This window comes from Pleurodeles waltl, chromosome 2_1 (genome assembly GCF_031143425.1).
Source record: "Pleurodeles waltl isolate 20211129_DDA chromosome 2_1, aPleWal1.hap1.20221129, whole genome shotgun sequence".
Classification (NCBI taxonomy): Eukaryota; Metazoa; Chordata; class Amphibia; order Caudata; family Salamandridae; genus Pleurodeles; species Pleurodeles waltl.
In genome coordinates, this window is record NC_090438.1 from 539,078,524 (window position 1) to 539,103,525 (window position 25,002).

Sequence of the window (25,002 nt, forward strand, 5' to 3'; positions counted from 1 at the left end):
ATATTTTGGCATTATGACAATCCTCAGAATATAGTTTAATCAGCCTGATTTTGTGAGGCTGAATTTCTTCATTTTGCAAATTTGTTTTAATGGGTTTGAGCTGACACAAACGTTGGGGAGAGTGAGATAAATACAGTAAAGACAGTTTAACCTAGATACAGAAAATAGGAAGATGCAGAAACAATATCAGGGAGAAACAGACACAAGGCTCAGGAGATATAGACACGGGAAGAAGGAGAGAAAAAAACACATGGAAGCACAGGCAATAGAATAGAAAGAGTCATGGACATGAGTCACTTTCGGGGGAAAGGGAGGAGGCAATGGGAAACAAGCATTTGCAATGCAACGGGTCTCGCATTTCTCCGAGTTAGAGCTATTAGCAGTTGTAAACTCCCAACCAGACTTTTCTTTCCACATTAAATGGAAAAAAGAGCGCGATTGCGCTGCTACAGTTCACTCATAGTGAAACCTAACGGCAAAAGTGCAATTATCTATGTAACTGGCAAAAGTGCAATTAACTATGTAACAGGGTCGATGTCATTCAAAGCCCTCGACTTCTGTCAAGCGAGATCGCGCTGCGAAAAAAGATAAAAAGTAGTCCACAAAACGAACGGAAAACAGCGAGCCTCGAATGTATTCAGTACTTGGTCGCTGCGCTCGAGGAGGGCTAACCACTGGAAAAGGCATGCCGTATATGCATGCCTTCCACTAATGAAAGCAAGCAGATTTTAAAAGGCAAGCCCACAAACCAATGAAAGAAACCGACGTGACATAGACGGGGCTCCGAGCCCTTTTCTAACTATTAAAGCGTCTCGCAAGCGATGCATGTGCAAGCGCATGCTGGTGCAGGCTCGACCCTAAAAAGGAGTTAAAAAGACAGTATGCTCAAAGGCAACAGAGGATCATTGAAGCAATGAGAGGGGACATAAACACTGACACAAATTAAATGCAGCGGACAAAAACATAAAAGTAAATGGCCATGGAATTCAACACAGGCACAGAAACATGTTGCACCTACAGGAAACGTGTACACTGAGAAAAGTAGATGAACACAGACACCATTATAATGCAGCACAGACTCAGGGACAGGGCCACATATACTCGGCGACAGATAAACTGAACAGAAAAACAGAGACAATAATGTTTAAGTAAGCTGACAGAGAGGTGTCTCAAAAACGTTACTTAAATATCTGGGCCTAGAGCTTTTCATAACGGGTGGAAGTGTTAGCCTGTGGCTGAACCCAAATTGATAGGGGTCAGACCCTGCCACTGAAGCCTCTAGATCCTGAAGTGTTTCTTTCTTCTGGCTAGACAGTGAAGAAGGTGATAGAATAGATAAATGTTCTAGCAATGCTACGATTAAGTTACTAAATACAGAGACTTTCTATTTCATTGTTTGTTACCAATTATGTAATAATGTTAGTTATTAATTGGAGGTTGCTAGTGAAGCTGACCCGAACTGTTTTTTTACTGATTTTCTCCAGGAAAGCTTTACACCGTGGAATCGAAAAACGGCTCGCAAGGGCTGGACCTGGTTGGCGCTCAGAGTTCCTGTGGCGCTCTTGGATCTCGGCTGGCCACTGCTGAAGAGTTGAGGCGGGCAGTGCAAGAATGCCCGTTTACTGAATGCACCCGGGGCTGGCTGGCAGACACCACTGTTGGGTAAGAAAAGCGGATGCAGAGTAACACGTCATTGTGTTGGATTCACAGTTATTTCCTCTAGTCCTTTCTTTTTTATGCCTTCATCCCATGACAGGGCGTGCTCATATCTGCTGGGGTGGCTTTTGGGGCTGCGGGATACATATCTGATAAGAAGAACAAGTGAGGGCGTTCTTATATTTTCGCAAGAAAGACCACTGGATAATAAATCTTGGGATAAAAAGGGATTTAAAAAAAACCCTGACGGAAACAGTAATGATGCAGGGCATCTGAAGCGATTACGATTATGATTAAGGGTATGGTTCCAGTTAGTGATAGTGTAAGAGAAGGGTAACAGACAGTGTGATTAACGAAAGAGAAGTATGGAGGCTCTCCACATTTAAATAATACAAGCATTGGCAAAGCCAATCGGTCTCGTCAATTCCTGAGCTATTGGCATTGTCAAAGTGGCTGTTTTCGCATTATTGCATCCACTTTCTTGCAAGAGCGACGTAGAAGTTAACAAATGTTAGGCCTGTAGGTGGTCTGTGGCCCACTGATTCTTTACATGTCTCGAAGACACAGCGTATGCGTTGTCTAGCCCAGACCTAAAAACTGTTCGCGGAGAGGCACGCGGCGATTCCACTGCTAATGAGCACATAGGAATTATACCGAGCACTAGCACTGGCTGAGGTGTCGTCAGGGCTCCAATCTTAGGTCACTTTAGTCATTAGCATTGCCTCTCACTTCACAGACATTTTCAAGGATCTGTTCAGCCGTGGGATTGGTTGTTATGGGATGCAGAAGTGCAAAAAGTATGGAGAAACGGCATGCTTTAAAAGATCAACAATTGACAACGAGCGTTGCAATTAATTTTCTGATGGTCCGTTCAAGAAGTGGACAAGTGGTCCCTTTGCTCTTCCTATGTCTCCCTTTGTCCCCTTAAACCCTTGGTTATGCCACACCAGCTAACACGATCACCTTTGCAAGGCAGCACCTTTGTACACATTCTCCGTTCCCTATGCTAAATGGCTCTGAATGGAGACAGTCCTCTCCATCTTATTTTATGATATTGCAAGAGTTATGTATAAAAGCCTGTGAGATCAGTTCTGTACATTGGAATACAGTCGGAGTGTTTCATATTGCAGTCATTGCTGATTTGCAAGTATGTGTCAAGTACGTGGAGTACTCAGTCAGCAGCGCTGATTAATTTCTTAAGTAGCAGATGGTGTATTTGGGACACAACCTTTACAACACGGTTGTTACTATGCAATACCTTTACCACATGGCCATTACTACGCATTAGCATGCACTATGTATGCCTTTACCACACAAGTTTCTACCACAGAAATGACTTTACCACGCATACCTTTACAATGAAAATGCAAGCATATCACAGGCAAGTGAAACTTTATATATATATATATATATTCACTGAAAAAAACAAAGGTTACAGGGTCATTATAGTTAGGAAATAGAATTTAAAAAAAATGGAAAATCACATAAAAAAACTAAGCTTACAGGGACTTTATGGTTAGGTTCTGAATTTACTCACACAAAACCATAGAAATTCATTAGTTATAGTTAGTTATTTCAAGTATCTATAACTCACTCCCTAAAGTAGCTATAACTCGCACCCCTGTGCTTTGACAGCTCCTGCCCGCTGGAACTGGATGGAGTGTTTGCTTTAGCTTTGTGGGAGTTGTCAGCTCCCACCAAGCAAAAGCAAGCAGCTATGTAGCAGGAGCCAGCCCTGAGGGGTGGAGGTTCCCAGGGTTATTAGTGCCTCCAGAAGCTGGGCTGCGTGACTCCCTTCCTTTACACTTCAGGGCTGGCCCCTGGGAGACGGTGGTACCCGGGGCCTTATGTAGCCTGATGGGGGGGAGGGGGCGCGTGGCCCTGCTCCTATTCTTTTAAAAATATTTGGCCAAGGGGAGATGGTGATCCCTGGGGCCCAGTGGGGTCCGTGGGGCCCCCAATACATGCAATTTAGCTCCGAGTTGGTGGTGGTCCCCTGAGCTCAGGGTGTCCGTGAGTCCCCCCCATTACTGCTCATTTAGCCCCACAGAGGGGATGGTTCCGGTAGCTCATACTGCCTCAGACAGAGGCCCTATGCGCCCTCCTCCTTTTTTTATAAATACAGCCCCAAGGAGATGGAGGCCCACAAGGCTCCCAGAGCCTCAGGAGGGGAGGCGCCATATTTTCCTAAATCATGCCCCTAAGACCTGGCTCACCCAGGGGATTTTTTTCAAAGCAGGGAAGGGGAGCCCATGCTTGTTTTTTTTATTTTTTATTTTTTTTTTCACCGGAGTCGCGGATCTGCCATGACTTTTGAACAATTTTTTTTTTAAATGCTTTTTCCCCTTTGCGGGGTCCCTCTGGGACCCTAGCACCATAGGTAAGGGTCAGGGTGTCCTTACCCTGGCCCCTTTTCTTTTTTTATCTTTTTTGGGCAACTCGGCTGAAGTCGAGTCCCAAAATGGCTGCCACGACTTACTAGTAGAAGTGTTGGCAGCCAATCAGAATTCAGAAGGGGGATTGTCATAACAATGGATGTTCCACATCCCTAGATATACACATTTGTTTTTCTTTTAATATCTCAAAAACTACTAAACAGATTAACACCAGAGAAGGGTGCTTGCTGGTCCAACAGCTACCATTCTGCCAAATTTGGTGTAATTCCGTCCAGCAGTTTGGGCTGTAGCCGTGTTAAATAAAATGTAAAATAAAACCTATGGGAAGGGGGGCGTGGCCAACATGGCGACCGGAGCGGCAGCATAAACTGCAGCTCCGATGCCGGCCCTTTCATTTATCCTGTTAGCGGCACCTATCTGCCTCTCACAGGTGGTAGGCGTCGCCCATTCAGCCGCCTGGGACCTGTATTCGTATCCCCGGCTACATATTGGACGACGCAGCCTCTCTACAGGCTGTGAGCGGATCACCGTGTTGCTGAACCCACGGCCGCGGCTGCGGCCTGCACGGACACCACCTGGAGCCGCGGGTCATCTCCTAGGGCTCGGCGTCGGGTGGTGGAGCCGCGCCTGGGCTGGTGAGGGCAGCGGGGAAGCCCCGACCCCGAGGATAGCGCCGGAGGCAGGCGCTCATCATTTCTTTACTTTCTGGGGCGGCGGTGCTGCTGCGTGGCTGGGCCCGTCGCTGTGCCGCGCCCCACCCATTGCTACGAGCTTCTGCCACCTGTGGCCTCCGGGCTGAGGCGCAGCCACTGGCGATCGCGCCCTGGCTCCCCCGCTCACTGTGGGTGGGCTCATCCGGCGCCCATCTGTGCCCTGAGGCTCGGAGGGGCTGTGACCTGCCTGGGAGTGGCCTGCTGGAGGTGAGGCCTCGAAGCTGACGCTGGGCCTGGAGGCAGGGTCTTAGGTGCTGCCAATGAGACCTCAGGCCCAGGGCCTCATTTGGAACTTGCTTTACTTTACCACAGGAGCCCACGCAGCACAACACACCAAAAGAAGGTGAGCCTTTCGGCGACATTAATCAAGTCGCGGCGTGAGAATAGGACAACTACCTCCCCACAGACCAGCTTACACGGAGCAGCTTGAGACGCTAACAAGGCATATGAGGTACCGCCCCTAACCCTCCGGGCCCTACATATAATTCCCCATCAACGCAATCAGCCCTAAGCCGTGCAAGCAACTGCCAGTACACTCAGGCCCTTACCCATCTTCCTTCACTGGCCTGCAATCGCTTTGTCTGGCTTCAGCGTCCATGTTGAACTGAGCTGCGGCACCGGTGCGCCCCCGATTCGGCCGTATATGACACTTCCCGCACTTCTGCTGCTCTGGTGCCCCTGCACGGTGCTGGGCTTCGCCGCTTTACGTGGATACAGGAGTATAACACGCTTGGTCCCCCTGCTGACAGGAGCCCGGAGACACGACATGAATACGGCACAGCGCTAAAGCACTCTGCTAATCACCAGGTACTAGTCTGTTAGTTTTACTACCATAAATCTGTACACTTGGCCCGGAGACGGTTGCGGCGTTTCCCAAATTTCGCGCAACACTCAACTGACTCTAGCATGTCGCTGCTGGCCTCCAACAGATATCCATAGCACTCTGGAACCGGGCACTCACAAAGCCGGAGCTTACTTGTCTGTCCGCCCTGCCTGCATTGCCCCTAGCCGGTCCTACTCCGTTAGTGACCACCTGGAACTGCACCCACCAAATGGTTAAACCAAAAACCCCACGCGCACCTCTGGGTAGAATGGACTCGGTACCCTCCCCTCCTCTGAGGCCCACATCACCATGCAACTGGCTTTGCAGAAGATGGAACTTACCTTACAATCACACACGTCACAGTTTGAAAAGATATTGCAAGCCATCCTTGACACCAAGTCCACCCTGGAAGCCAAAATAGTCTCGGTGGCAGAAGATGTCAACATACTGCGCACGGACCAACACGCACTGACTGACAGGGTGTCTGAACTGGAAAAAGACACCGTATCCCTCCCCCGGTCTGTGAAAGACCTCCAATCGCAATTGACTCACTTAACAACCGAAGTGGACTCCTTAAAATGTAGAGCTGAGGATGCAGAGGGAAGGTCCCGTCGCAACAACATTCGCTTGGTGGGGTTCCCTGAACGCGTCGAAGGCCCCAGCACAGAATTATTCATAGAACAATGGCTCACGGAAACCATTCTTAAAGACAATATCCTGAAGTTTTTCTCCGTAGAGCGAGCCCACAGGGTCCCTGGCAGACCCCCCCCACCTGGAGCGCAGCCTCGCTCATTGATAGCAAGACTCTTTAATTACCGCGACAGAGACCTCATCCTACAGCTATTCCGCAAATCAGGACCAATACGCTTTGAAAACGCAGAGATCACAGCTTATCCAGACTTTACAGCAGAAGTTCAGAGGAAGCAGGGCTCTTTCTATCGTGTTAAAGAACGCCTTCGCGAACACAACATCAAGTATGCGCTGCTGTTCCCAGCTAGACTCCGTGTACAAGACGATACATGGGTACTCTTCTTCACTACACCAGAAGACGCCTGGACCTGGCTACACGCTAAGGGCCTGGCCGACCCGATAGATACAAGCAGTCCGGAGGAAAATTGGTCCTCTCCCAAGACAAGGCGCAGGCAACACAAAAAGAAAGGCAGTAAACCCTCACCTGAACAGTCACAAACGGAACGCTCCCTTCTCCTGCAAGCCACATCTAGATTTGTTAACACGTCGCCAACAGCCCTGTCCACTCAAACTGACGGGGAACCAGACCACGACGTAAACTCCGATTCTGCAGAATCTGTTCGTGGACCTACCCTCATGCCGCGCACAGCAGATGATATTTTCTAAGACAACTAAACACCACTTACTCGCTTTTTTTTCATCGCCCTGCTCTGGTCCTTCTACACAATAACATGGCCTGTCTCCCTCCAGCTGACCAGAACTGGCCTGGCGGCACCACTGGTCCTTCATTGCAACACTTTAGCCGCTTGCGATACTGGGAAGCTGACCCAGCACTGAGAGTAGCTTGGGCAGGGTAATCCCATGACTTAGAACCAACGTCCTTCGGCACCCCCCTGCTCCATATGGACTATTCTTCTAAGCTGGCAATCGCTGGAATTCCTTTTGATTTGTCATTATCTCAGTTGATGTTATACACTATTTTTGGTTGCATTTTTTATTTGTTGGTTTTATCACATGTTATCTAATCGTAAACACACTCACAATTGTGCATGTCACATTTGCCTTACCAATAGGATTATGCTTAACAACACTAAAGGCATTAACTGGCTAGCCTTGGAGGGTAACCAACACAATACTACCACAATGGGGGCAGGGGACACACACCTCTTCGCTTAGCTAAACCCATAATCGCCTTATAACCTCTCAAACTCAACAAGGTATCTCGAAATATAAGATACTCACATGGAATATCAGAGGTATGGCAACGCCGCGCAAGAGGCAACGGATTCATACATTTCTCAAGTACACATAGCCTTACTGCAAGAGACACACCTCTCTAAATCCACTTTGGAAAGCACACGCTTAAAATGGAAAGGGCAATTGCACGGCACCACATCCTCGTCTTTTGCTCATGGAGTGGCAATTTGGATTGCCCTTGGGGGTCCCACTCACCATGTCTCGAACACAATGCGACCCAAACGGTATATACGTGATACTTGAAGGCGTTCATGATGGGTCCCCCTTAGCACTAGTAGCGCTATACTCCCCAAATTCAAATCAACGCGACTTCCTGAGAACGCTCCCCACTGGTAACCTTAGCGACCCCATGTTAGAGTGCATATGGGGGGGTGACTTTAACAGCGTCCTAGACACTCAAATAGACCGCTTATTTCCCCCACTCGACACGGCTCCATCCAATCGTGCCTCATTAGACCTAGAAAACTGGGCCTCCAATAATGGCTTGAGAGACATATGGAGGGTTGGTCACCCCACCCACCGTGAATACTCTTATTACTCCTCTGTGCACAAGTTACATACCAGAATAGACATGATTTTTGTATCCGCAGCCATAATCCAGAAAGTGAGGACGACAGGGTACCTGGCACGCACCATCTCAGTTCATAATCCGCTCTGCGCAATCTTGGCCTGGGGCCGTACACATACTCGCATACCAACATGGCGATTACAGACAGAAGCTCTTTCGGACCCCCCCTTCCATGCAGAATTATCCAAGCGACTGTCAGATTATTTCTCTCTGAATAAAAATACAACCTCATCTCGTGCTATAGAGTGGGATGCCCACAAAGCGGCAATACGCCGACACTGCCTTGTGGCCACAGTGGGGGTAAGAAGGACACTCACTAAAGCGTTTCAAGCTCTGGAGGTTAAACTCCGCAATGCGGAGGTTGAGGTTTCCAGGAACGAGTTCACGCTGGCAGCACTGAATTCGCTTAGAGCTGCCCATAGAGAAGCAGATACCAGACTATGTAAGCATGATTACACGCTGAGGGGGACAGATCAGGTAGACTGTTAGCATGGCTGACTCACAAACCCTCGCAACCCTCACCCATAGGTGCGATACGTCTGAACTCTGACAACATCATCAACACCCAAGTAGGAATTAACGAAGCCTTCTCTACATACTACCGCGCCCTATATACGCCTCACTCCCCCCCCATCAGAGCAGCAATTAGTTGGCATTTTATCACTCGTTTCCCAAAACCAACACATTATTGACAATGCAGACATACTAGACGGTCCTATTACTATTGAAAAACTGCGCTTAGCTCTGTCACAAATGGCACGCAGCAAAACCCCTGGCTCGGATGGCCTACTGATAGAGTATTTTAACTCCCATGCTACTCACCTCCTACAACCACTCATAGACGTATTCAATGAAGCGCGCAATAAGCTACAATTGCCAGACTCCAGGCTCTGATAGTCGTCCTTCCAAAGGTGGGCCGTGACCCTCTTGATATTAAATCATACAGGCCGCTCTCCCTACTAAACACAGACTGCAAACTACTTGGAAAAATATTGGCACATAGGGTACTCCCCTACCTACCAAATTTAATACACTCTGATCAGTCTGGCTTTATCCCAGGGAGAAGCACCTTTTTAAATATTAGAAGATTGATCCACATAATGCATAACACTACAGAGTCAGAAGCTGTAGCCCTCTCCCTAGACATTGAAAAAGTGTTTGATACGCTAAGCTGGGACTATCTTATGCGCACGCTCAATGTGTTTGGTTTTGGCCCCGGTTTCATCAGATGGATCAAAACGCTTTTACTCCAAACCCACAGCTCGAGTCAAAAATGGACAAGTTATCTCCGAAGCATTCCCCATAGGCAGAGGCACGAGACAAGGTTGTCCATTATCCCCCTTATTATTCGCAATAGCCATGGAACCATTAGCAATTAAGCTACGTAGCTACGCCCACATATGGGGCATCACTGAATCCAGCACACATCATATTATATCCTTATACGCAGACGATGCCCTGATATACTTGTGTAATCACTCCACCTCCAAGGCAGGGGTGATGCTAATACTGGACTCCTTCGCACTCGCCTCTGGTTTACTTGTTAAGTGGTCCAAGTCAAGTATCTTCCCACTCACTCCTGTACCAATTGAATTTCACATGGCACTACCACAATATCAACTGCCATGGTCACACACTACCTTTAAATACCTCGGGATACAAATTTACCAATCCATTGCCGATCTAAAAGAAGGCAACATCAACAGGGCACTCAGGTCCACCTGCAGCTCACTGTCATTCTGGAGCTCACTCCCTCTATCCCCCATGGGTCGGGTAGCCATAGCCAAAATGCTCATCCTTCCAAGGTTTCTATATTATTTTACCGCCCTTCCATTATGACTACCACGTTCGTTTTTTCACAGACTTCACTCATTACTAACCGACCTGCTTTGGGGCAAAGATAGACGCAGAGTAGCATTATCTATTACACAATATCCGCAAGAAGCAGGCGGACTGGGCATGCCCAACTTTGAAATATACTATGCAGCTGCCCAGCTGCTGTGGCTAACCACATGGCTCAGGGAAACTCCTCCTCCCGAATGCATAATGTTACAGGCATACACAGCTCCACAAACGATACTGACCTTACTACTATCCGGCCCTAACCGCTTACCGTCAAAACCCATACTGTTGGATGCAGCTAGATTCTGTTGGCGTAGATATGTTCAAAGCAAGGCCCCCTCGCCTCCTTACTCCCCTTTGTTACCGCTGTTTCAACTGCCAGGTACCCAAACATTCTCACTACACCATGATACGCGCAACATAAGTACACTGGAGGTGGGCGATTACTACTCAAGCTCCATAATACGCACCTTCGAAGAATTAGTGGCCGCTGGGGTCATGCACACTGGAGCCTTTCTGACATATAGTGCCACTAAACGACTACTTAATAACTAATGGGGACCTGGCAACAACGAACCACGCAAATCCCAACTACTCACCACTATCCTTACTATAGGAAGCACAAAAGGCATCATAACTAAACTATATCAAGTGCTCCTAGCTGAAGTCTGCTCGGACCTGCCGCTTGCTAAAGCATGCTGGGACTCTGCCCTCCCGACCTGCCGCTTGCTAAAGCATGCTGGGACTCTGCCCTCCCTTCACCATTACCACAAAAAACTTGGGCCGCGGCTCTCACAACAATCAAGTCAGTATTCCGCAATCCCAGATTGCGGTAGACCCAATTCAATTAAATTCACCACTCATACCTATCCCCGGCCCGCATCCAAAGAATATACCTGAACACAAACCCGGTATGCCCTAGATGCGCTACCCCAGCAGCAGACTTTTACCACATGTTCTGGAGCTGCCACTCAATAAACTCGGCCTGTCAACGCATCACGGACGTTACAGCAGACATCTCGTCCCATACTTTTTTACCCACCCCGGACTCTTGCCTTCTCGGCATACGACACCGTGCCAAAGGTGATAAACATCTTCACAGCTTTATCAACCTAACATTTGTTGTCTTCAAGCGCCTGATCGCCACGCACTGGAAGTCCCCACACGTTCCCTCATATTCTGCCTGGCTCCGCGACTTACATAGTCGCTCACAAGCCGAAGCTCAGACATTACGCTTACTACAACATAAAGGCCTAATACAAGATGGTGCCGAAGCCTGGGATATTTTTGTGGTAGCAATAGAAGCTAGGGATGACACATACCCCCCCCAAACTAGCATTTCTATATGTACTATCCCTCCGCTCAATATCTATACCACACAACTTCCAGTTGCCCCCCTATCATTCTGTTTTAACATCTCCACTCCCCTCCTCACTGTAACAACGTAACGCTTCAGGGTGCTTCTCCTATGGCTATGCTCTTACGTAACCCATGCCTGATCTTGCTGACTACACTACTGGCTCTGCGTGCCTTTCTGCCCTGCAATCCATACCTCAACTCCGGCCTCACAGCTCCCATACACAGCAATTGTATTTTTCTCCTATCCCTCCTAACCTCCAATCGGTGAAGCCAGTACCATGTGTGATATCAGCGTACACTATTCAGTATTCAGTTGTGACTCTAACCACTTGTTGCACAGTTTTAAGTTGTATTTCAGCACGTCATTACGCAATTGCACTGTACAAGCTTATAAATGTGTGTAAACAGATCACATTTTTTTTTTAATAGTGAAATGTACTGTTGTGCGTGCATAATACTTAATAAACAGATTTTTTTTTTTTTAAAACCTATAGAAATTAACATGGGGAAAACACTTTATGGGACGCTCCCTTTTTCTCGGCTTGCGCTTGACGTATCACCCCAAAACGTTCCAGACAGCAGCTGAAGTGAGCGTCAAATTTTTTGGGAAAATTTTGGGATGATTCATAAATAAGCTCTAAAGATATAAGCAAGTAAAAAAAAATGTTTCTATCTGTGTTTTGTTGTGTGAATCTTACTCCATTTGGTGGAGTTTTAAGAACTAGAAGTACTACTCGAATGATGCAGAAATGGAAATACAATTTAGCAATGTCAAACAACGGTTCCTCAGGAGAGGATATCCAAAAGTAAATGTAGAACTTGGAGCACTAAAAGCTAAAAAGAGAACCGGTCTGCAAACTTTGATTGACAACAAAGTCAAGATCTCTGAGAAACAAGAAGGCAATGAGGGACCGCGATTGATACGAACATATAGTAAAGAAAGTAAAATAATTAAGAACATCTTTAGAAGATATTGGAAGATTCTAAGGAGTGATCAGGATTTGAAACAAATTATAGGAACAAGACCACAAATAACATATAGGAGATCGAGATCCTTAAAAGACATGTTGGTCAAGAGCCACTATGTAGAACATCCTAAAACACATTGGCTAAATAAAAGTGCAACAGGGTTTTATAAATGTAATAAGTGCAAGGTATGTCAAATTGCGAAAAAGACTAAGGGGGTCATTACAAACTTGGTGCTGTAACCGCCGTGCGGCCGCCAATGCAGCCGCACTCCTGCGGTCCCCATTACAACATCCCCGCTGGGCCGGCCGGCGCAAGCCTAGTTTACGCCCGCCGGCCCAGCGGGGATGCGGCTACAACATAGGAGCCAGCTCCTAATGGAGCAGGTGGTGTTGCGGCCGTGCGACGGGTGCAGTAGCACCCGTCGCGCTTTTCACTGTCTGCTATGCAGACAGTGAAAAGCAGCACGGGGCGCTGTTAGGGGGCCCCTGCACTGCCCATGCCAGTGGCATGGGCAGTGCAGGGGCCCCCAGGGGCCCCAGGACTCCCCTTACCGCCAGCCTCTTTCTGGCAGTGCAAACCGCCAGAAACAGGCTGGCGGTAGGGGAGTCATAAACCTGGCGGATTAACACCGCCGGGGCTAAAACGGCGGGAAAACGCCGGCCCCGGCGGTGCGACCGCGCCGCTACCACTGCGGTCAAAATATGGGTCTCCGTACCGCCAGCCTGTTGGCGGTACGGACGCCACTTTAGCCCCCCCTAAGTCTTTTGTAGATTATAAACGAAGAGAAGTACAGATTACGCAAAGATTGACATGCAGTAGTCAATTTGTGGTATATTTGATCCAATGCGAATGTGGTCTGCAATATGTGGGAAGTACAATATGCCCACTGAAGAAGAGAATATTGGAACATATTAGAGCAATCCAGCATCAAGATCGTAATTATGCAGTGGCTAGACACCATAACAAATGTCATACCCCAGATTAGAGAAGTATATTTTTATAGAATAGAAATAGAACATTATTATTGAGACAACTTGAAAGCAAGTACATTATTCAACTCCATACAAGGATTCCGTATGGGTTGAATGTGGATGAAGAACTTTTTGTACATTTATAATGCGCAAATTACATCAATAATGGATAGGGGAAGTGGTTAGTACAACATTGAATCAAATGACTATCAAAACAACAGGGTCATCTATCAATAAACGCGAAGTCTTGTATTCGTTTGCAAAATAATCATTATGAAATAGTATCATTGTTTGAATAAGGAGGATATGGATAATATAATACTTAATCTAACATGTGTGAATAGATATGATTCATATAAAATATTTATAATCTATTATTGAACCTTTGATGTAGGACTAAAGCATATGGCTGTGGATTTTATTTGAAATAATCAGTCTCATTGTTGAGGAAATATTGTAATTTATTTGTAAAGACACTTAGCCGATAATTATTTAACACGTATTGAAATATGCAATAAGCGGCAATGAAAGATCTGAATTGGTTGAAATTCTTGTAATTGTAAGATAAAACACTAAGTTATAAGGAATTATTAGAATATTAAATCCATTCATCTTAGAAATAAATTGGCTGACAATAGATTATGATGAGGCCCATGATAATCCCATCCTCCTTAAAATTGCAAATAGCTGTATGAAAAATATTCTTATGGTGATAATTTAGTGTTGGCACAATAGTAATGAATTTGCAAAAATACAGAGAAAAGCATTGGGTAGGAAGGCTAGCTGTGTGTAAGCAATTACCATTTATTTAGTATTACTCAATGTGCATTCTTTCAATTTTATGATTTAAATTTGTGTGAATTTTTTAAAAATATATTTGTATATATTTTTTTGTATAATGTTAACCTACCAAACCAGAATGCAATGGGGCGGTAGTAATGAAATCACACTATTTAAGGGAAGAAGGGAAAAGAGACTCATTAACCGTGAACAAGACTCAAGTGGTGTTGAAACGTGTTGGTGGTTGCTATTTCTACATATAAACCTGCCTAAAGGAATTTTGCAGTGCAGTAAATTACTTCTTGGATATACAATATTTTTCGAGGGTGGTCTCTTTTGTTTCCAGCAGTTAGATATATATATCACCTACTGGTGGTTATTTGAGGACCTAGTTTACTTAGAAAAAACATATTTTTACTTGCCTATGTCTTTGGCATAGATTGCCGAACATTCACAATTGCCGGATGGGAGGTTTTGGGATGATCCATCAAGCAGGTGCTAAGAAAAAGTGGGGGGGGGGGTAAAAAAAAGTGCATTTCCCATTTTAATTCCCATAGAGATTTTAGACACAATTGCAGCCTGAACTGCTGGACGGATTTACACCAAATTGGGAAGATAGCTCTTGGTCCAGAAAGAGTGTCTTTTGTTATTTTGTGTAAATTAATTAAGTAGTTTTTGAAATATTAAAAGAAAAACAAATTTGTATATCTGGAGGTGCGAAGGCTTTGCGAATACTCCGGATCTTGTGCAGAGATCTGATTGGCTGCCAACACTTCAACCAGGAAGTGTTGGCAGCCATTGGCTTCAGCCGAGTCTCAAAAAAAAGGAAAAAAATAAAAGGAAACATTGGCAGGGTACTGTTATCCTACTGCCCTAGCCTTCATGCAGGGGTCCCCCAGGGACAAGAGAAATTGCAACAAATCCATAAATTCCCCTCCTCCCCCCAGGGACCACCACCTCCCCAGGGCAATGAGCTTGATATATGGGGGGACTGCCATCTGCCTGGGGCAAATCTTACAAATTATGGGGGATCACACAGCCGACAGCCCCGGGGACAACCACCTCCCTGAGGCTGAAATAAATTAATATAGGGGGCCTTTCGCAGACCTCCAGCCCCATGGACCCCTACCTCCCCGGGGCTAAATTCAACAATGGAGTTGGTCCACACGGCCCCCCTCGTGGAGCCATTGACAGCCCTGTGGACCGCCACTTCCCAGGGCCGGCCCCTGCTACCTCCCAAGGTGCCCACCCTTGGGAAGTAGCTGTTCCCTTTTGCTTGGTGGGAGCTAGCAGCTCCCACCAAGCAAAAGCAAACATAACTCTGCTTTCACCATGTGGGAGCTGTCAAACAGCAATGCTGGCTCCGGAAGCTGTCTAGAGCCATGTGGACCTTCAGGCTTCCTCTGCGGTCCTGTCACTCTCTTTCTCTCTTCCATCCCAATATGGGATGGAAGAGAGACAGAGCTTATTATTGCAATGGTCTCTCAAAACAATGACTTCAAAGTATCACACTAGCAAGATGTTTTGTTTGAACATTATTGTTACGTTTTGTTGGGAAAAAAAACAGTCACTTCTGTCCTACTGTTAAATCTATTGCACTGTCACTGAGTAGGTTGAAGGTTCAAATCCAGGTATCTCATGCAGTGTGCCTGTTTATTTATCAATGTTTCAACTGGTAAACATTCCTAGTGATTAAACATTTATGTATTTTTGCCATCCAACTCTTTGGGTTGAATGTCATATGTATGACTGGAAACTGCACAGCAAAGAGTCACCTGTGGGCAAGAGATTAAGGCCTCAGGCCCTCACCCTGAAGGTTCAGATTTCTAGTCTAGGCGTGCCAGTAGTCACAATCCTGTTTTAATTACTTTTCAAATTCAAACATTTAAGATATATACCAAAATGTTATTGCACTCTTTTTACTTGACAAATGCATTTTTTTCAATTTGTCCTAAAATATCTAATACTAAGTATATTATTAATCAAAGTCTAGAAAAACTCTCTGGGTGGTTGTAGGGAGTTAGCCGCAAGGCCTGGTTGCAGGCCAGGCCCTGCGGCCAAACCCTGCCGTACATGGCCGAAGGCCGTGCAAGGTGTGGGGTTGGATGGTTTTAGGGGGTTGGCCGCAGGTCTGGCTGCAGGCCAGTGACTGTGGACAACCCCTGCCATGTACATCTGAAGGTCCTGTGTGGCACAGGGTTGGGTGGTTATAGGGAGTTAGCGAGCCAACCCACTACCTTGCATGCCTAAACACCATGCGTTGCACAGGGTTGGGTGGTTATAGGGGCCTGGATGCAGGCTTTGGCCACAGGCCAGGCCCGGAGGCCAACCCCCACTGCAAACGGCCAAAAGCAATTAGGAAATCGCAAACTAATGTGTCCTGCAGTGGGTCACAAATGGACCTGCCTCATCAATATTCATGAGGCAGGTCACAATTTGCAACCCATTGTGAATGGCTACAATCACAGGGATGATGGCCTGCTGGGATAAGCAGGCCACCATGTATGTGATTGCTTTTTCAATAAAACAATGTTTTTTGTATTGCAGCCCATTTTCCTAAAAGGAAAATGGGATGCATCACAAAAAAAAATGAAATGTTTTCGTTTCATTTTTCAAGAGTAGGCAGTGGTCCGTGGGACCATTGCCTGACCTTAAAAAATGTTTGCACCCCCATTCGCAAAGGGGACCCCTTCCCATTTGCGAATGGCTTAGCACAAATGTGAAGGTAAATGAATGTTTTGCGACCACATTCGTGGTCACAAAATATTCCTACATACCAGTGCAACTCTCTATTGGGAAGGGATGCCCTTAGTACGTCCCTTCCTAATACCGAATCACTACCCATTTTGCTATTTGGTAATAGATTACCGAATCACAAAATACGGTTTTGTACATTCCAAAATGCTTTTTTCTGGTCAGAAACGGCCCAATTCTGCAAATTAGACCTTTTGCAAACAGAAAAAATCTTTGTACATCTGGCCGTAAGTATTATAAGCAGCCTTGAGTTATTAGACAGAATCGCCTCAATGCCAATTTCTACATCACATAGAAGACTGTTTGCAACAGGTACTAGCCTATGTACACATACTTTTGCTTCAGAAGATAGGATCTTTGTAAAGTTTTGACCACAGAAAGAAGGCTGCAGGTAGTATAATCTTTAGCACCTTCAAATCTTGGTTATATTAAGTGAGTAGTGTATGTTTTGACAAGTGTTGCATAGAGTGTACTTTGTTTTTAGTAGATATTTTTAACACTCCGTGGTGTATTTCTCATGAGAGTTTCACTGTCTGCAAACAGTGTGGTACAGATTAAGCTGTCTCCATAGAGGTAGCACTGTTTACAGTGACAGCTTTTCTACTCATATCAACTTCATTTCTCAATGTAGGTTTGTTGACTGTGAGGGGTTTGATACAGATAAAAGCTGTTTGTAGTAGAGCATTGATTTTGGAAGAGATATTAAATATATTGAGAAACTTGGCTTTGTCTGAACAGTTGTATACATATGGCATACCATGTGCAATGAGGGGTTCCCATATATCTGTGGTTGATTGTTAATGTGAACTAGGCTACTTGTGAAGTGTATGGTGTAGGGTCAGTGTTACACATAACACATGCTTGCTACACCTCAGGGAGTTGTATCTGTGATGGCATTAATGATGCTTCAGATTATTCTGAACTATTTTGTACTTACCTTGAGGCAGCTAATGCCATCATAATTTATAGAGTAATGTGTATAAAAGAGCCTCGGAAGATGTAATCAGTGATATCATCAGTGATGTAATTTGAGATGTCATCAGTGATGCCATAAATGATGTCATAGAACATCTCATTAGTGATGTAATATGTGAGGTCATAAGCAATGCATGGCGGGGGTCCAAGTTATAGTTAGCTCTGCGAAATATAACTCTTGAATTTCTGTGGTTTTTTTTTAGTTCAGAACTTTAATGCTGTCATTGACATGTTCACCTAACTATAATGTTACTTTAACCTTAGTTTTTTTCAGTGGATTTCTAAGGTTCCTTTTTAAACAAAAACAGATCTATTTATCACACCTAGCTATAATATTAATTGAACTTTTGGTAATTTCAGTGAATTTCTTGGGTTTTTCTTTTAATGTAAAGTAGTATTTTATTACCATATGTAAAGCCAACCTCCCGCCACACACTGGCTATGGCGGTTGCCACTGGGTAGTTATAGTTAGGTCAGCGGTTCCATAGGATTCTTTTTGTGTTGCTAATAACTTTGGTTCCATTTGATGAATCTTCATGAAACTTGCCAAAACCTGCTCTTTTTTGCCTAGTTTGTGCATAGAAAATATCAGGGTGATCCTTCAAGCAGGGGGGGTCCCAAAACAAACTCCCTCATGCATTTTTCATAGACTTCTTTAAGAAATGCTACCACAGAAATGCTGAATGAAATTTGGCAGGAAGCTATCGATCTACCTAGCTATAGATAGATATGTTTCATATATATATATATATATATACATATATATATATATATATTATTATAAATAGACATACACACACATTGTTAGTTTAATGGATTAGTGATAATATTTGGTAAATATTTTATTAATGGGTCCAACATTTTCCCCTACTGTTGCACCGACTGGATTAATTTTCCCCATTCAAAGTCCATCTTTTTCCTACTGGTGGTTAGGTTGAAGTGAAAATAATAAATGTGAGCCTTCCAAAGTCCAACACTTTGTCTACTGTTGCTTATGTTGGAGCGGGAATAGTGAATTTCCACTTTCAAAAATCCAACACTGTCCTAACTTTTTCTTAGTTTCGAGTGGGAATAGTAAATTGACACCTCCATAATCCAACACTTTCCCTTCTATTGCTCAGGTTGGAGAGCAAATAGTAAGTTGTATTTCTCCAAAATGTGAAACTTTTTATGAACTTTTGTATGCTGAACATGATATGTTGTTTTTTATTTATTTGTTTTATCAACTTTTTGAAGTAGATTGGCACCACTTGGCAGGGTAGGACTCACAGTTGACAGAGTCCAGAAGTTGTAGCAGAGGCGAGTGATGTCTTTGATGTCCATGAGACTTCAGAACAGGAGGCAAGCCAGAAAGCCCTTGGAGCCACTTTGGTTCTGGGGACGTAGAGATTCAGGTCCAGTCCTTCTCACTCCAAAGCAAGAAGGGCAGCAGGGCAGGCACAGCAAAGCAGGAGTCCAGCAAAGTCCACCAAAGTTCCAGAAGAGTGACCGCCCCTTAGCAGCACAGCAATCCTTTTTTCTGGCAGAATATGCTCAGGCCCAGAAATATAGTGATTTGATAGGGTCCAGTTCGTATACCCAGTTGTGCTCAGAAGTGGGGTAGACTTTAAAGAGAGACCATAGAAGTTCACAAAGTCCCAATCCTTTCTTCCCTGGCTCCAGACATACTGTAGAGGAATATGCAGCCTTTTGTCAGGGCTCAGAGTTCAGGCTATTCAGGTGTATCAGTTTTCCCTCCCATCCTGCCTAGAATGCCCCATCAAGACGTTGATGGCCAATCAGGATGTGGATAGCCCATAAGGCACACCTATGCTCCCTTTGTGTATGGCTGTCTAGAGGGAATGCAGCCCAGCTGGCACCTACCCGGATGTGTAGTAAGAGACAGGCAAGGGCACAGAATGGTCAAAGTAAGAAAATGCCAACTTTATAGAGGTGGCCTTTTCAAACTTGCAACTTAAAATCTAATTTCACCGTAAGTTTAAATTGTGAGTTCAGAGACACCAATCTTGAAATATCTATCTGGTCCGAATTGGAAATTATACTTATAAAAGGTAAAATGGAAATCCCAATGTTAGCCTATAAGAGAGATAGGCCTTGCAGTAGTCAAAAACAAACTTAGAAGTTTTTCACTACCTGGACATTTAAGACTCAAAAGTACATGTCCAACTTTTTAAATAAACAGCACCCTGCCCATGGCGCTGCCCACGGCCTAGCCTAGGGATGTCTTATATGTATTAAAATAAAAGGTGTGGACCTGGCAAGAGGGTTAACTTGCCAGGTTGACATGGCAGTTTGAAACTGCACAGTCAGGCTCTGAAATGGCAACCCTGAGCCATGTTTGAATGGCAACTGATGTCGGTGGCACAATCAATGCTGAAGGCCCACTAGTAGCATTCAATTTAGAGGCCATTGGCCCAAGTAGTGCCCTTTACTAGGACTTTTAAGTAAATTAAATATGCCAATTGTGTGCATAAGCCAATGTTACCGTGTTTTAGGGAAAGACCACATGCATTTTAGCACTGGTCAGCAGTGGCAAAGTGCCCAGAGTCCTTTAAGGAAAATGGGCTGCAAAGTGCCCAGAGTCCTCAAGCCATCAAAAACGAAGTCAGTAAAACAGGTGACCAGAAGGCAAAAAAGTCAGGGGAAATCACGCCAAGGATGCCAGGTCTAACACTAACAAATATATTTCATGGGTTGTTTTCTTAGCGAGTCCCCACATCATGAGTTGCAAGTTAGGACCTGAATATATGGAGTAAATCAATAGACTGATAATGTTCTTTTAGATTTGTCTGACCAAAATGTTCGTAGGTTACCTCATTACAATTGTTGGAAGCTGTGGTTATTTGTCAGTTACCCCATTGCTAATCTTTCAATTGAATATATCTTGCTATTGTAGCAGTTAACCTCATTGCTTATCTCCGTGAGTCTCAGGGTTATGCTAAATTAAAACTCTCAGGGTACAGAGTATTAATTCAAGTTATCAGCATTGGTGAATACAGTCGTACAGATATATTGATTATGTTTGCATGGTCCAAGCATTAATTCCCCTTGTACTTTGGGTGATCCAATATTGGGGTTCTTCTTTCATATTTTTTTCTTGATGTTTTCATGTTGGTGAGAATGATTAATTAAGATTGTTGGATAGTATATAACTTCAACTGGAGAGCTAAGCTGATTGGGCTTATATTGTAGCAACAGGAACTCCCCCAGCACCTTGGATAATATAGTTCAACATTACATTCCAGTTGCTGGAAGGATAATCTGATTGAGCTCTCATTATTTGAGTATATATAAATACCCTAGCACTTTGGGTAATGTTGTTTGACCTTGGCGTATTAATAACTGATGTCTCTGCACCTCAGGTATGAATCTAACTTGCATTGCTGTCATTGAGGCAAAGATGGGCCTTCTTTCCTTTATTTTCTTTTGTGTATCAGTTCAAAAAAATAAATATGGATCTTTTCACACAGTGCCTGATTTTGATGTTCAAATTTGTATTTCTCAATTTTGCATGGAAATAAGTGTTCTGCACCGGAGTGCTGTTGTGTGGACTTTTTGATTATTTGGGACATTTTTGAACAAGGAGCATGCACACTATAGGCACCTGTCCTGATGAGGTGGGAGTGGTAACCTACGTGCAGCAGTAACCGTTATACATATATATGTCATGATGATATGTCTGACCGATATATTTGTCTACCTGAAATTGTTGTACTTCACATAGTAAATATGAAAAGACACTGTTTTGCCCAATATTTTTGTATTGCGATATTTCTACCTAGAAAGTACAACCATTCCTTGCATCAACTTATTTTTTACCGCTGTCGCCTACAGGTTGTTGTTTTCCATCACCGAATACTTAACCTGATAGCTTTGTGGGACAATCATCCTGACTCCAGTACTAGTGCAAAAGGCCATTTATTAGGACAGGATTTCCATAAACATTATAACATGTCTCAACACAACATATTAAATCCTTAACATAGTAATTGTTTTCTCCTTCCACCCTGTCCCCAATCTCTCACCATAATGTCTCACACTTTCCTTCTGCCTTTCACCGCGTCACTCTCTCCCATCACCATCATTCTCTTTGCTTCTTTTCTGAAACATTCTCCAACCACCACTTCAGTCACCTGTTCCATCCAACCTACCCCCAGATCTTCCTTCACCTGAAAACCTTATTCCTCCTCCCAAGGGGTGGATCTGACCACATCTGACTCTCCACCCGCCATGTACCAAACCCCTGTCCGCAACCTGTCCTAATCTGGCATCACCCACACCCACCTCTCACCTAACTGCGGGGCGGGTGGGTGGCTAAACGCTCCTTTCCTGTACTGCTATTCTCCGGGAAAGGACGTCACTTGCTGTCCCTTAAATGATACTGCCCACCCACTTGACCCCCTGCCTGCCTCCCCAGCCAATCCTGTCCCCCCTCCCTCCGTCCCACAAAACTTCCCAGGGAAAGAATAGTCTGCGACTAGCTTCCCCCAGGACTCTCCCTCGTGGGACAGTCACCCTGACTCCAGCATTAGTGCAAAAGGCCATTTATTCTGACAGGATTTCCATAAATATTATAACATGTCACAATACAACATATCAAATCCTTAACATAATAAGTGTGTTTTCTCCTTTCCCCCCTGTCCCCAATCTCTCACCATAATGTCTCACACCTTCCTTTTCCCTTTCATCCCGTCACTCTGTCCCATCACCACCATCCTGCTCGCTTCACTTCTGAAACATCCTCCAACCACCACTTCATTCACCTGTTCCAGCCAACCTACCCCCAGATTTTCCTTCACCTGAAAACCTTATTCCTCCTCCCAAGGAGTGGATCTGCCCGCATCTGACTTTCCACACCCCATGTACCGCCACCCAGAAATACCCTGGCGGGTGTTTTTCTGCCTGACCACAATTCCCGTTCACTGTTGCAACACCATCATCCACCGGCACTTCACTCTCACCACAACGACTCATTCCACAACCGCCCCACAACCTCCCTCAGTTCCAACATGTAATAGGTGTAGCCCAGCTCCGATAGGTGCACACCATCCACCCGGAAAAGCCCCATTCCTCTTCCTTGAGGTCCCCATGTGACACCACATTAATGTCCATTCCTGCACAAAAAACCCTCATTCCCCTGTTCACTTTTTTCCATGCTTTGTCAATAACTGCATGTTTAACTGCCCCTCTCCATATCCTACGTGGTATAAATTCTGTTCACACCAAACATGCCCCAGAAAGTCTGTGCTTGAGAATCTCCACATCCCTCTGTATATGTTGCAGCAGTGTCAGTCCCAATAACTGTACCAAATTGTTGTCTCCCAGGTGCAAGACCACCATGTCTGGACATCCTTTCCTAGACACCATTGTTGCTAGCCAAGGCAGTATACTACCCCATCACATGCCAATCTTTCCCCACCAGAGCACCTTATGCCGTCTGATAGGCAGTCCCAGGGTGAGCCCATAAATCTGCCGTTCAGCGTATTTTGCTGCCCAGTGGATGAACAAGTGGCCCACTATCCAAGTCACCGTCTTCTTACTCATTGGGGCTCTCACACACCCTAGGGAAAAAGAAAACATGTTAGCCGCTATCCAAGGAAGCTGCAACCCTCCCCCAACAGCCCTTCACATTCAAACATAACTCTTGCTACACTTGGACCTCCACCTCCCAATCATGCAAACCTTCATCATACCCCACCCCAAAAGCGCTGCTGATGTTGCCGCCCCAATCTGAAATGAGTGGGTCCCAAACACAACCAGTTCTTGACCTAGCACCACCAATGCTCTGCACAACACCCTCCAAAGCTGAAAGCCGTGACCCTGCTGCCATCCGGATGACAAAAAAAACACCCCTTGCTTGCCCCCCCGGCCACGCCTGAAACAACCACCACTCTATCACAGGGCTCACCGTCTCACACGCCCCTTCATTCAGCCATATCCACTTCCCTCTCCCTGCCTGATCCATCTTGGACTTCTGCAACCATATCCCCAGGCAACCAGATTCCATCCTTACCTCTTCATATCGCACACCATCCTCACTCCCCAATCTTAGAACTTCAGACACCCGGGATGCCCCAAAAAACCTCCAAATCATGCACAAATGAAACAACACCACCTCAAACTTGTCATAGCGACATCCATCCAGGCATCCCAAAATCTCCCCCAACAAGTCAAATGTAATGGCTTCCCTCAATCTTCTCCCAGCGCCCACTTTCACCTTGCCCCACCCTTTCAGTACCTTGCCCAACATTTTGTTGCCTGCCAGATCGAAACCCCACAAGAGCTTCCCATAAAAGGAAAGACCAGCCAGTTTGCTTGCAGTGGTTGTCAGTGACAAACCTCTGTACATTAGTTCTAAAACATAAAGCATGATCGATGCTTCCCTGACCTCGCAATCCCTGCTTGTGGTCTTCCCTGCTCCCTCCTGGAATGTCTGAAAATCCTTCCATGCTAGCTGATAGTTTTTCCTGGTAGATTTGGCTAAAGACATCTCCACCAGCCTACGAAACTCTCAATCCCACCACTCCCAGACTTCCGTAGAGACCAACATCTTGACTGCGTCTGCTCCAGGTGCCATTCTGCAAAAGCGGTGCCACTGTGAATGAGACAACGAACCAGCAATAACATTGTTCACACCGGGCATGCAAGTCACCTCGAAAATGATATTCATTTGCTAACACAACAACATGAATCTCCTCAACAGCCTCAGAACCCTCAAGTCCCAGGCCCTCTGCCGGTTCACTAGCTCCACCACAGTCATGTTATCCACATGAAGCATCATCGTCCTGTTCTGTAACTCGTCATCCCATACAGCCAATGCCACCTGCAATGGAAAAAACTCCAGGAATGCGATGCTGCGCTCCTGCCACAACCACTGCTGTAGTCAGCGCTCCAAGCACCACCTGCCATTCCAAAATAATCCAAAACCATTTGCTCCAGATGCATTTGAAAAAAGTCGGACCTGCCACAATATGTTCTCCTACTGAAACCACTTGGGCACACCATTGAAGTCTCCCAGAAAGGAAAGCCACACCTTCAAATCCGCCCTTCTCGCCAAGGAAAGTCGAATCCTCTGGTGTGGGAGTGTGGTATCTGACATGGCCAGGCACAGCCGTCTGCAGAATGTACGTCCCCTCCTCACCACTCTGCAAACAAAGTTGAGAAAACCCAACAGTTTCTGTGCCTTCTGAAGCTCCAGGTGACCCTCACCTATCACCACCTTCAAAAAAGTCTGACTCTCCCGTACTTT

At 45.4% G+C, this 25,002-nt stretch overlaps 1 protein-coding gene across 1 annotated transcript in view; it reads left to right on the forward strand.

Moving 5' to 3' along the window:
- Window positions 1–25,002, forward strand: part of SUSD5 (sushi domain containing 5) — a 416,012-nt gene that overhangs the window by 78,851 nt on the left and 312,159 nt on the right. The window contains exon 2 of the mRNA XM_069214265.1: window positions 1,485–1,662. Within this exon, the coding sequence (XP_069070366.1) occupies window positions 1,485–1,662 (178 nt within the window). The remainder of the gene's footprint in view (window positions 1–1,484; window positions 1,663–25,002) is intronic.